General features: G+C 51.8%; 1 protein-coding gene and 1 pseudogene across 1 annotated transcript; one reads left to right on the forward strand and one right to left on the reverse strand.

Annotated features, from left to right (window-relative positions):
- Positions 1-292: 292 nt before the first annotated feature.
- On the forward strand, positions 293-1249 carry LOC139676547 (olfactory receptor 14C36-like). The gene has a single exon (XM_071565622.1). The coding sequence runs from the start codon at positions 293-295 to the stop codon at positions 1247-1249; it is 957 nt and encodes a 318-aa protein (XP_071421723.1).
- A 6826-nt stretch (positions 1250-8075) lies between these two features.
- On the reverse strand, positions 8076-8887 carry LOC139676548 (olfactory receptor 14C36-like; annotated as a pseudogene).
- Between the last annotated feature and the right edge of the window lie 4153 nt (positions 8888-13040).

The raw sequence follows: 13040 nt of genomic DNA on the forward strand, positions 1-13040 counted from the left end.
TCTGCAATCCAGATACTTCTGCCACAAGAGCAGGTAGTGTAATTCTGTTACACCTGCCATCCCTTGAGATTCCTGAAACTTTCATGAGCCAGTTTCCATGTGCCCACTGCAGCAGGGCTCAACTAGCTCTTTTTGAGCTGCATAGTCAACCCAGAGAGAGAAAATGAATCAAAAATTAATGGAGTAGGCGGGAAATTCTATGAGATATTAGCTGATTTTTCCGTTAGAAGTCTGTCCTAAATTGTCTCTATCTTTTCCCTCTTGGACAGTGTTCCATGCCATGGGAAAGCTCATGTCCAACAGCAGCTCCATCAGTCACTTCCTCCTCCTGCCATTGGCAGACACGTGGCAGCTGCAGCTCCTGCACTTGTGGCTCTTCCTGGGCATCTCCCTGGCTGCCCTCCTGGGCAACGGCCTCATCATCAGCGCCGTAGCCTGCGACCACCACCTGCACACCCCCATGCACTTCTTCCTGCTCAACCTGTCCCTCACAGACCTGGGCTGCATCTGCACCACTGTCCCCAAAGCCATGCACAACTCCCTCTGGGACACCACAACCATCTCCTACATGGGATGTGCTGCACAGGTCTTTTTCTTTGTCTTCTTCATCACAACAGAGTTTTCCCTCCTCACCATCATGTGCTACGACCGCTACGTTGCCATCTGCAAACCCCTGCACTACGGGACCCTCCTGGGCAGCAGAGCTTGTGCCCACATGGCAGCAGCTGCCTGGGCCAGTGGCTTTCTCAATGCTCTGCTGCACACAGTCAATACATTTTCCCTGCCCCTGTGCCAGGGCAATGCCCTGGGCCAGTTCTTCTGTGAAATCCCTCAGATCCTCAAGCTCTCCTGCTCACACTCCAAACTCAGGGAACTTGGGCTTATTGTGCTTAGTGTCTGTTTAGCTTTTGGTTGTTTCATTTTCATAGTTTTCTCCTATGTGCAGATCTTCAGGGCTGTGCTGAGGATCCCCTCTGAGCAGGGACGGCACAAAGCCTTTTCCACGTGCCTCCCTCACCTGGCCGTGGTCTCCCTGTTTGTCAGCACTGATGTGTTTGCCTACCTGAAACCCCCCTCCATCTCCTCCCCATCCCTGGATGTGGTGGTGTCAGTTCTGTACTCAGTTGTTCCTCCAACACTGAACCCCCTCATCTACAGCCTGAGGAACCAGGAACTCAAGGGTGCTGTGCAGAATTTGATTACTGGATGGTCTCGAGAAGCTTCAAACTTCCAGTTGTCTTCTGCATAGCATTTAGAATGGAACTCCTGACAGGCCCATCCTTCCTTCTCAGGTTTTGGCGGAGGTCATTTGGTTCACCTTGTCACAATATTGTGCACACTGAAATTTGATAATAAATTCCCTTCCAATCTTTTGTTGTCTCCCTACTGATTTTGACCCACAGACTGTCTAAAGAATTAAACAAAAGAAATTACTCAGTTGTAACTATTTTGATTCTTTTTCACAGAGGTTCTTAAAGGGCACTGCAGGACAGTGCATGTTGGCAGAGGGGAGGGGGAAAAGCGTCCAGCACAGCAGCACTGCCAGTGAGCAGCAGTGCTTGGTCTTTTCAGAGCTGCTGTTTCTACTTCCACACTATTGCTATTGCTGTAAGGCCTGAGTACTCTGACAAGTTGGTCACATCCTGCTGCGTGTCCATCCTGAGATCACAGGCAGGGACAGGCCATGGGGACAGCTGGGACACAGCTGGGCTGCACAACAGCAGCTCCATCAGGAAAGGGCATCTCCTGAGGGCAGGGCAGGAAGGCTTTGGGCTTCTTGCAAATCAGTCTCAGGAACATGCTCAAGGAATAGACTCTAAAGACATTCCTTGTTTGGCTTGTTCTCCAGGGGCTCAGTGGGATGAGATCAGGGTCCCAGCGTGGCCTTCCAAGGCCTCAGGTCTGGTTCAGGTTTTGCTTGTTGGTGGCCAGAACCCATGTAAATGGTGAATGGTTTCTGATTTACCTTTCTGGGGCTCTACAGCTTCTCACAGAGCTGATGGCAGGTGAATGTTTTATTAAGAGACTTGGGAACTGCCATGAAAACACAGGGGATGTGCCAGCAGGTGCCAGGCAGTCAGCAGTGAACAGAGTCCAGTGAGCCCAGGCATGTTCAGGGTGTAGTCACCCAGAGATAATATTCTAGATCTGAGTGTGAACTGACAAACAACAGCTATGCAAACTCACGAGACACAGCAGGTACAGGGAAACAAGTCTTGTAAGTGATTCATTTATTCTTCTTGGACAATCATAGGACAGACCCAGCATAGCCCCCAGACCCATCTCCCAGCACTGGAACAAGGCAGGGCCCCTCTGAGCACTCTCCATGGCCACACAAGAGCTTGTGTGGCAGGGGGTCAGTGGCAGGGACCACCATTAGCTGGCTCTGCCTCCCAGCCTGACCAGCACAGCCCAACAGAGTCCTCCCATGGCCCCTGCCAGAGGAGCCCCAGGGCTAATTCTCTCCTGCTGTCCTGGGGAGTGGGGCTGGCCCTGGGGCTGTAGGAGCTGCCTGGGCTGAAGATATCCTGAGCTTTCCAGACACAGAGTCCCTGTCCCTGACCTCCATTCCCTCCATTTCTTTCTGCAGGGCCAGACATGATTGTGCTGCTCTTCTGGGATGGAGAAGGGACAGGGAGATGGGGGGACCAGGGAGGGGCTGGACTGGGCCATGCCAGGGAGATGAAACCCCAGTGTTGAGCTGAAGTGTGTGAGTGTGCAGGGTGGGGGCTCTGCAGGGCTGAGGTGCCTCCAGCCCCAGGCAGTGGCAGCAGGAGCCCAGGGAGACACTGCACCTGCTGCCAGGAACTGTCTGTGTGTGTGCAAGGGAAGGACTTGTGGCTCTGAACAGCCCTGGGGGTGTGAGCAGGGCATGAGCCCAGCTCAGGCGTGGGCACCTGCCAGAGCCCTGACATTTCTGGGTGTGACTGCCAGGAACAACCTCCCTGTCCCAGGGACTTTTATCTCACCAGCCTTGAGCATGCCCATTGCAAATATCCCTGTCTCCACCATCCCTTTCCTCTGCCTTTATGTCCCTTTATCCCACACCAGGAAACAGCCTGGGGGAATCTCCTCTGTGCAGTCAGAGAGGCTCTGTGAGCAGGAGTGACAGTGTTCTCCAGAAGGTGCATTTGTCCCCTTTGACCTGGCCCAGAGCTCAGGACTGTGAAAACATTCCCAGGCACACACAGCTTGGAGAGATCTTTGAAGGCAAAAATTGGGAGAGCTAGAACAGAAGAGGCAAAATTAGGGATACGAAACCATCCCAAAGAAGTTCAGTAGCTCCTCTGAGCAATGTTTCTTGCATTCAAAACACTGGTAGGAAATGTACTCTGATAAATAGCGGAACAAATATTTTCACATAAAGAGTGAGTGAATCAGATTAATAGAACAAGTGTCTGGTGTTGTCAGTATAAAGAAAACTATGAAAAAAATCTTGAAATTAAAAATAAACAGCACATCGTAATGATAGGCAAGGAAGTCTTCAACAATTACCAGGATTTCTTGTCTGCAGAGGTTTCAACTACCTCCTAAAACCCGCACTCCTGGCTTCAGGCCATGACTTCCCAGAGCAGTCACAGAGTTGGCCACTGCCCCAGAGATGCCCCAGGGCAGCTCAAGGACCCAAGTGTGAAAAGTCCCCCAGAGTGTCTGTGAGCCCTTCTGGAGCAGGAGCTGCTGGGCAGGAAGGACCAGCTGGGGAGGGGCAGGGAATCCCCCCCTGCAGCACTGCTGGCCAGGCTGAGGAGGGTCCTCTCCAGCACAGCAGAACATCCTGTCCCCTTGGGGGCTGGGCTGTCAGGTGTGTTCCCAGGAACCCACTGGCCAAGCTGGGGAGGCAGATGCTCAGGGATCATGAAGGGCATCACAAAGCTGAGCAGAGCTGGCACAGCCCCAGCACTGCAACATTCCTTCCCCAGGTGAGGGCAAGATCTTGGGAAGGGACAGAGCCAGGCCAGCTGAGCCAGAGTGACCAGAGGAATATTCCAGACCATGGGATGTCACCTCAGATATAAAAGCTGAGGAAAGGAGGAGGAAGGGGTGACATTCATTGTTTATAATATTTTCCTGCTGAGCAGCTGCTCTGTGTGCTGAAGCCTGGCTTGCTGGGACATGGCCAAACATCACTGCTGATGGGAAGTAGAGAATAAATCTTGTCATTTTCCTCTTAGTTTGTGTGCAAACTTTGGCTTTTGATTTAGTAAAGTGCCTTATCCCAACCCACCAGTCATTTTCCACCTTATTCTCTCTTCCCTGTCCATCTGGGAAGGGCAGTGATAGAGCGGCTTGATGGGCAGCCTCTAATTCTCCCCATTCTCATTTTGCTTTTCTTAAAGATGGGCTTGTCATCTGCCTTTTCCAAGGATCCCAGAACCTCTCAGATTGCTCTGGCCCTTTTGAGAGCACAGCCCAGAATCCCAGACAAGGGTGATGCAGCAGTTCAGGAGCACTTGCAATGAACTGTCCAAGACCACTGAGATGAATCTCACTGGGCCAGTGGAGTTTGTTCCTGGAGTCACTCACAGAAATGTCAAGGTACAGCAAAGCATCCACCTCTGAACTGGGATTGTGGGATTCTCATGCACCCAGGGGTGATCAGAGAGCCTTTCCCTTTTACACCCATGGGGAGATCATTGCAGGAGTCACAGTCTCTCCCTGGGCTCTCACTGCCACTGCTGGGGGCTGGAGCCACCTCAGCCCTGTGGGGTGTCACCTGCTCTGCCCCTCTCTGAGATGCCCCACAGCCTGAGGGATGGACACAGGGGGAGCTCTGTGCTCAGAAGCACATCCCAGTGCTGCATCCTGGGGGTTTTCCAGGGGATGTGGGGCCCAGAGTGAAGTGACCTCGAGACACTGTGTGTCCCACAGCCCTTCCCAGCACCTCCAGGATTAGCTGATGGTCTTTGTGTTCTCTTGGGTTCATCTCCCACACACACTGTGCATGCTGAAGTCTCCTCTGCACAATTGCAGCATGGCCTTGTGAGCTGCTCATTTGGTGTCCTCATGGAGGGACAAACAACCTGTCAGTGGTGGGTGAGAAGCCAGGGCTGGGAATGGTGTTTGCAGGGGGTGATCTGTGACAATTGCTCTGGGGCCCCATGCCCAGGGTGTCCAGGAAACAAAGACTAAGCCCAGACCCTGCTCTGCTGGTCCTTCAGGTGTGTCCCTGGAGGCCTGGCTGTGGAAGGGACACTGCTGTGCCCTCTCCTGCTCTCACACACTTTGGCTCTTCACTGTGCTTTTCTGCAACAGGACAGTTTCCTGGGTCTTGACAGCCTGTGAGAAGACACCAGTTCCTTACAGCCCCAGGGCTTGTCACCTCCTCACCCACTCCATAGAGCTGTGGAGGTGGCCTACTGCTCTCCTGCACTCCCCATTCCACACCCCACATCACTCTGCTCCAGGAGCATCCTGTGAGGAACCAGAGATGGGTGGCAGGGCTTGGCTGTCCTGCTTGGCAAAGTCCATCAGGCACTTTCACAGCCACATTCCACAGTCCATTTTCCACCTGTGACCAGTGACTCGGAGCTGCTGCTTTCCCAGGCTCAGGGAGGGTCTTTTTGTCTGCTCATTCCCTCCAGGGTCTCTTTTCTGTCATGATCTCAGTGAGGCTTGCTGACACTCTCAGGAACTTGAAGGTTTGCTGATGAATTTTGCTTTTTTAGAGGTTTTTTCAGTTTTCAGATCTTCAGTTCAGGAATTCACTGCCAGAGTGCTCATTAACATTCAAAACATCCTAACAAGACAAGCCTTTGGGAATAATTTAATACTAAGTCTTCAATTCTTTTATGCTTCATTCGACAGATACCAGAAGTGTATTCAAAGTGAGTGTACTACAGTGACAAAAAATGAAGAAATATAACTTTTTGTCCCATTTCTTTTTTCCTCTTTATACACTGAGAGCAGCAAACCCTAACTGATATTGTTCCCAAGCGCCAGGGATGGTCTCCTTTGTCTGCTCATTCCCTTCATGGTCTCTTTTCACTGATGGTATTTTAACAAAACAAACCCCTGGGAATAATTTACTTTTAAATTTTCAAATCTTCTGTGGTCAATTACAGAGATCTCAGAAATGCATTCAAAGTGAATATCTTATACTTTAAAAAAAACCCCACAAGCAAAAATATGTCTTTTTTGTGGCCTGTTTATTTTTGCCCGTTTATACATTATTATCAGCAATTCCCTATTGATATTGACCCAGAGCATCTCCCAATTCAGTGTGAATAGATATGAAAATCAAGACCCTTTTTGTCTGACAATCCATTAGACTTTATCCCTAATCCCCACCCCACCATTTCCCTCATCACATCCCAGGCACTCAAAGCAGCCTTGTGGAATCTGAGCTTCCTCCACTATTGGCTGGACCTGCAGGTTTCAGCTCCTTGGCACCAACTCCCACCTGCTGTACTTGGAGAAAGAGCTGCAGGAGACACACAGGGATGTTCACGTATTGTCAGCAAACAAAACCAAAGGCAGGCACAGCTCAAAAATAGAAGAAATTCCTCTGCTGTATTTTAAGCTCACATTACTGACGTCCACTTTCCACAGCAGGCAATCTTAGACCAATGGAAAACATGTTATGTGTCAAGTACAGATCTAAAGGTCCCTCCAAGCGCTCCCTACCCCAGTTCTGTCCATTTTGCTCTTTGCACAAAGTGAGTCACACACTGAAGTCAGAAGTTCCCTTGATCCAGAGCGGGAGGAAAAGAGAGAAAGTGAATGAATTACTTTGTTGTGCAGAGCTAAATCTCCACTAATCCAAATATTTTGGGGTTACAGGAACTTTATTGGGCATGTTCTGCAGCATTTGTTCAGATGACAACAGGTTAGGTGGGATTGTTGATCCGCTGGAGGGCAGGAAGGCTCTGCAGAAGGGTCTGGACAGGCTGGATCGATGGGCCCAGGCCAACTGGATGAGGTTCAACAAGGCCAAGTGCTGGGTCCTGCCCTGGGGTCACAACCACCCCAAATCCCTGGCCATGTCCTGCATCTGATCCCACATCCTGTCCTGTGTCCTCAATCCCTCCTTTCCAAGGACTGTGTGGGACAAGGGAGCTTCGTACTCTGGGTATGGAGGAAGATCAAAGTGCCACTGGAGTGGGAACCACAACTCATCAGGTTTGTGCTCTTTAGGGGATCAGGAACTGGTGACACTTAGAGGCACAGAAAGTCTCCCTTCATTGCCCACATTACAAATTAAACAGGATACAATTTCTAAACTCCACAGCTCTTTGTGCAGCTTTCCTCAGCCACGGCAACCAGGATAAGCCACGTCCTTGCTGTGCTGGTCCCACAGCCCAGGGTGCTCCTGGCCTCCCTTGCTGCCAGGGCACACGGCTGCCTCCTGCCCAGCTCCTGCCCACCCACAGCTGCCTTACAGGGCTGCTCCCAGCCAGGCAGCTCCCAGCCTGTGCCATGGCCTGGGACAGTGCCCTGCAGGGGCACACACTGCCATGTGTCCCTCTGGCATTGCAGGAGGTTCCTGCCAAGATGGGCTCTCCTCCTCCCTGAAGCTTTCCCTGAGCACAGAGACCTGAGAGACCTTTCCAGTAAAGACTCAGACAGAGAAGCCATGGAGTCCCTCAGCCCCACAGCAGTGTCTGCTGGAATTAAGTCCCCCTCCCCATTCCACAGCAGCCCTGCATTTCCCTCCTTCAGCCTTGGTCTCCAGCACAGCCACTGAGGCTCTTTTTGCTCTTGACTTTTTCTGCAGCCACCAACTCCAGGGGAGCTTTGCCCTTCCCACAGTCCCACGTGCACAGCACAGGCCATGCCCAGGAATTGTGTGTCTGTTCCTGGCCCTACTGTCACCCCCTGGCAAATGTACCACAGCCCCTTTGTGCCCCACTACCCCACAAATGATCCCACAGCCCCCTGTGCACCCCCAGCCCGGGGTAGGAGCATCCATGGTGGGGACAGGCCCCTCTGTTGGCATGCCCAGGGCAGCACTTGGCCTTGGTCACAAGACTGGAGTAACAAACTGGGATAAAATGAATAGTTACTTTTTTTTTTTAATAACAGTAAAGTTAGAAGGAGAAGAAAGGAAAATTGTATAAGAGGAGAGACTTGGTCTCTCATGAAATGCACACGGTGTCACTGACAGAGCAAAGCAGACAGTCTCTTCCTGCTGAGAAGCATCCAGTCATCATTTTCCTCACAGCATTCTTGATCTCCTGGTTCCTCAGGCTGTAGATGAAGGGGATTCATTGCTGGAGGGACCACCGAGTACAGAACTGCCACCACCAGATCCAGGGATGGGGAGGATATGGAGTCAGGCTTCAGGTAAGAAAATGTGCCAGTGCTGAGAAACAGGGAGACCACGGCCAGGTGAGGGAGGCACGTGGAAAAGGCTTTGTGCCGTCCCTGCTCAGAGGGGATCCTCAGCACAGCCCTGAAGATCTGCACATAGGAGAAAACTATGAAAATGAAACATCCCATAAATAAAAAAAAAACTAGCCACAAGAAGCCCAACTTCCCCGAGGTAGGAGTGTGAGCAGGAGAGCTTGAGGATCTGAGGGATTTCACAGAAGAACTGGCCCAGGGCATTGCCCTGGCACAGGCGCAGGGAAAATGTATTGGCTGTGAGCAGCAGAACAGTGAGAAAGCCACTGGCCCAGGCAGCTGCTGCCATGTGGGCACAAGCTCTGCTGCCCAGGAGGGTCCCGTAGTGCAGGGGTTTGCAGATGGCAACGTAGCGGTCGTAGCACATGACGGTGAGGACACAAAACTCTGCTGAGATGAAGAACAAAAAGAGAAAGACCTGTGCAGCACATCCTGTGTAGGAGATGGTTGTGGTGTCCCAGAGGGAGTTGTGCATGGCTTTGGGGACAGTGGTGCAGATGCAGCCCAGGTCTGTGAGGGACAGGTTGAGCAGGAAGAAGTGCATGGGGGTGTGCAGGTGGTGGTCGCAGGCTACGGCGCTGATGATGAGGCCGTTGCCCAGGAGGGCAGCCAGGGAGATGCCCAGGAAGAGCCACAAGTGCAGGAGCTGCAGCTGCCACGTGTCTGCCAATGGCAGGAGGAGGAAGTGGCTGATGGAGCTGCTGTTGGACATTTGCTGCCTTGGGGGAATGTTGTCTGTTGAGGAGGAAAAGTCAGAACTAAGTTAGCTCTGACTATTGTAGCAAAACACATTGTCTCACAGCAACTTGACAATAAGGGTCTCTCTTTTTAAGACCTCTCTGCATCCTGCTCACCTGAGCTCTGGGTTTTGTTGGCTGATGAGGCCATGAAAACTGGGGCACTATAATGGACTCCTGAGGAGTCCTTTTTGCCTTGCAGAGAGAGGGAACTCAGAATGCAGGGTGAGCTCAAATTAATGTACTCGTGATACATCAAAGAGCTTCCAGCCCTACTGGTTCCAATTTGCCCAGCTGAGGAATTGAGCTGAGGGTATTCTTTGTATTTGTTCACCCAGTTTTACCTGCCACAGTTACCAGTGGTTGTGGGTGTCTGAAATGCCTGAAATTTTTATTGCACTGCAGGTCAGGTCTTGTGGGTCAAGAGACATAACCCACATCCCTGCCCTACTCATCCCTGCCCTGCCATGAGAAGGTCACTCCTTCCACCCACACCTTCTCCCTGTAGGGCCATGGGGAGCTCCTTGGCCATGCTGAGCTGTCTCTGGCAGGCAGCAGAATCCCTGCCCCAGCACACAGAGCCCTGGGCTGCAGGACCCTGCTCTGCAGGACAGCCCTGGGCACCCCTGGCTGCACCCCCACCCTCCCACCCCACAGCTGTCCCTTCCAGAAGGGAACCTTCTTGCCCTGTGCCTCTGATGCTCCACACCAGGAAATCCAGGAGAGCAATCCTGACAGGTCCTGTCAGTGCTGGCATTTGGCAGGTGTAAGAGACACTCCCAGGAACTCACCTGCACTGCTCTGCAGCCAGATACTTACCCTGGGAAAGTGCTGTGAAGACTCCTCTCCTGATGAGCTCTCACCTGTCCGCCCACCCCAGGACACCTTCAACCTTTTTCTCACTTCTCTTGTCTGCCCTTGGTGCCTGCAGGTCCTGCCCAGTTCTGCCATATGGCCACCTCCTCTCCACTGAAGAACTGTGGGAGTCCTTCTGAAAGATCCTGGAAGCTGTGGGATGTGCCAGCTTTAGGAGATCCCTGCAGGAAGGGAAGATTAACTTTCCTGCAGCCAGAGAATTCTTCTTTCAAATTCTGTGGAGGTTTCTCCTGTAATGAGAGCTCAGTCCCCTCCCAGCCCAGGCTGCCTCTCACCTCTGTCCCTTCTCTGCTGTGCCCTTGGTGTGTGCAGGCAGTGCCCTGAGCCCTGCTGGGCTGTGCACAGGAGCTGCTCCTGGGCAGAGCTGTCTCTCTGCAGCACTGCCCGCTTGCCAGGAGCTCCCTGTGTGCCAGGAGCCCGGCCCAGCTCAGCAGCACAGCAACAGCCCAGGGCATTTAATGGCCCTCTGGGGGGTTTGGTGCTGAACATCAGACCCTGAGGAAAGTTGCAGAAACCTCTTGAGAAGCCAAAGTGAGATTGAAACTGTAAAGTGTTTTGCAGTGCTAATGGGTCCCACTGAGGAACACGACTGTGAAAACATCCCCAAGTTTTTTCTGAGCAGAAATTTGGAGGCAGTGGTGACACTTCTGGGACTCACAGATTTATCAAGGCTGGAAGAGACCTTCAAAGTCTTCTAGTCCAACTGTCATCCAAGCACCACTATAATCATCCCTAAATCATATTCCAAGATGTCACATCCAAACACCACCTGAGCCCTTCAAGATATCACCACCTCCCTGGGCTAATTATTTCATTGCATAAACACCCTCTCAGTGAAAAACACCTTTTTAATATCTGTTCTGATCCTTGACATATGTAAGTCAAGTCTGTTTCCTCTCTTTCCATCCCTATAGGCTGGGCAGAAGAGAAGGAGACCCCTGCTCACTAAGACCTCCTTTTGGGTCTTTGAAGAGAACAATGAGGTCCTCCCTGAGCCTCCTCTTCTCCAGACTCAAGAACACCAGTTCCTCATCCAATATGTTTTCCAGACTCTTTTCCAGCTCCATTCCCTTCTCTGGACATGCTCCAGCTCCTCAATGTCCTTTCTGTAGTGAGAGGCTCAGAACTGAGCACAGGACTTGAGGTGGCCTCAAGTCCTGGTACAGAGGGAAAATCCCTGTCCTGGTCCTGCTGGTCACATTATTCCTTACACTGGCCAGATGCCTTTGGCCTTCCTACCCACCTGGGCACACTCTGACTCATATCCAGCCAGTCTCCAGCAGCACCCCCAAGTCCCTTCCGGCTGAGCAGCTCTCAAGCCACTCTGCCCACAGCCTGGAACATTCCATGGGGTTGTTGTGACTCAAGGACAGGATCTGACACTTGGTCTTATTGATCCAGCTTGTCCAGATCCCTCCGCAGAACTTTCCTGCCCTCCAGCAGACCCACAATCACACCCACCTTGGTGTTGTCCACAAATTTACTGAGAGTGCACTCCATCCCCTTGTCCAGATCATCAATAACAGGGTCAAACAGGACCAGCCCCAACACTGAGCCCTGGGGAACCCCACTAGTGACCAGCCCCAACTGGATTTAGTTCCATTCCCCACCAATCTCTGGGCCATCAGCCAGTTTTTCACCCAGCAAACAGTTCCCTCATCCCAGCCATGAGCAGTCAGTTTCTGCAGGAGATGCTGTGGGAGGTGGTGCCAAAGGCTTTACTGAATGTGAGAGAGACACATCCACAGCCTTTCCCTCATCTCCTGAGTGGGTCATTTTGTCATAGTAGGGGATCAAGTTTGTCAACCAGGACCTGCCTTTCCCAAACCCACACTGACTGGGCCTGATCCCCTGGTGGTCCTGTTTGTGCTGTGTGATGGCACTCAGGATGACGTCCTCAATGGACTTCCCTGGTACCAAGGTCAGGCCTGACAGGCCCGTAGTTGTCCAGATCCTTCTGGCCCTGCCTGTAAATGGGTGTCACTTTGGCTGATTTCTTTTCAGCTGGGACTTCTCCAGTTCACCAGGACTGCTGGGCAATGAGTGAAAGTGGCTTGGCCAGCTCTTTCTCCAGCTCCCACAGTACCCTCAGGTGCATCCCATCTGGGCCCAGGGACTTGTGGAGTTCTCATTGACACAGCAGGTCACTGACCATTTCTCCCTGAGTTATGGGGGCTTCACTCAGGTCCCCATCAACAACTTCCAGCCCTGGGATCTGGGTATCCTGAGGACAACTGCGTTTGGTGTTAAAAGACTGAGACAAAGAAGTCATTAATTCCCTCAGCCTTTTCCTCCTGTCCTGACCCTGCACTGCCTCTGCATCCAGCAAAGGATGGAGACTCTCCTGAGCCCTCCTTTTGCTGCCCATGGATTCAGAGACACATTTTTTGATGTCTTTAACTGCAGTGGCCAAATTCAGTTCCAGTTGGGCCTTTGGCCCTTCACATTTTCCCCTCTCCATAAATTCACCATATCCTTGTAGTCCCCCCAAGTTTTCTGCCCATCCTTCCAGAGGTGATGCACTCTTTTTTTTCCTGACATCCAGCCCATGGTCTGTGTTTCACCAGGTCATACTTTTTGCCCCCTGGCTTGTCTTAGGCCACAGAGGCACAGCTCCTGGAGCTTTGAGATTTCCTTCTTAAAACACCTGCATCCATCCTGCACTCCTTTCTCCTTCAGGACTGACTCCCAAGGGACTCCATCCATAAGTTTCCCAAACTGGCCAAAGTCTGTCAGCTGTCAGTCCAAGGTGTCAGTTCTGCTGCTGCCCCTCCCTTCACCCACAATGGAAATCCCCATTATTTCATGGTCTCTGTACCCAAGGCAGCCCTGACCACCACATCACCCACTAGCCACAGAATCACAGAATGCTTTGGGTCATAAGGGACCTTAAGGAGCATCTCATTCCAACCCCAGGGGCACGAACAACTTTCACTAGACCAGGTTGCTCAGAGCCACATTCTGCTTGGCCTTGAACAACTTGCAGCGATGGAGCAGCCAGAACTTTCCTGAACAACCTTTGCCAGGGCCTCAGCACTTTTACAGTAAAGAATTTCTTGCTACTATCTCATCTAACCCTTCCCT

Source organism: Pithys albifrons, chromosome 10 (genome assembly GCF_047495875.1).
Source record: "Pithys albifrons albifrons isolate INPA30051 chromosome 10, PitAlb_v1, whole genome shotgun sequence".
Taxonomy (NCBI): domain Eukaryota; kingdom Metazoa; phylum Chordata; class Aves; order Passeriformes; family Thamnophilidae; genus Pithys; species Pithys albifrons.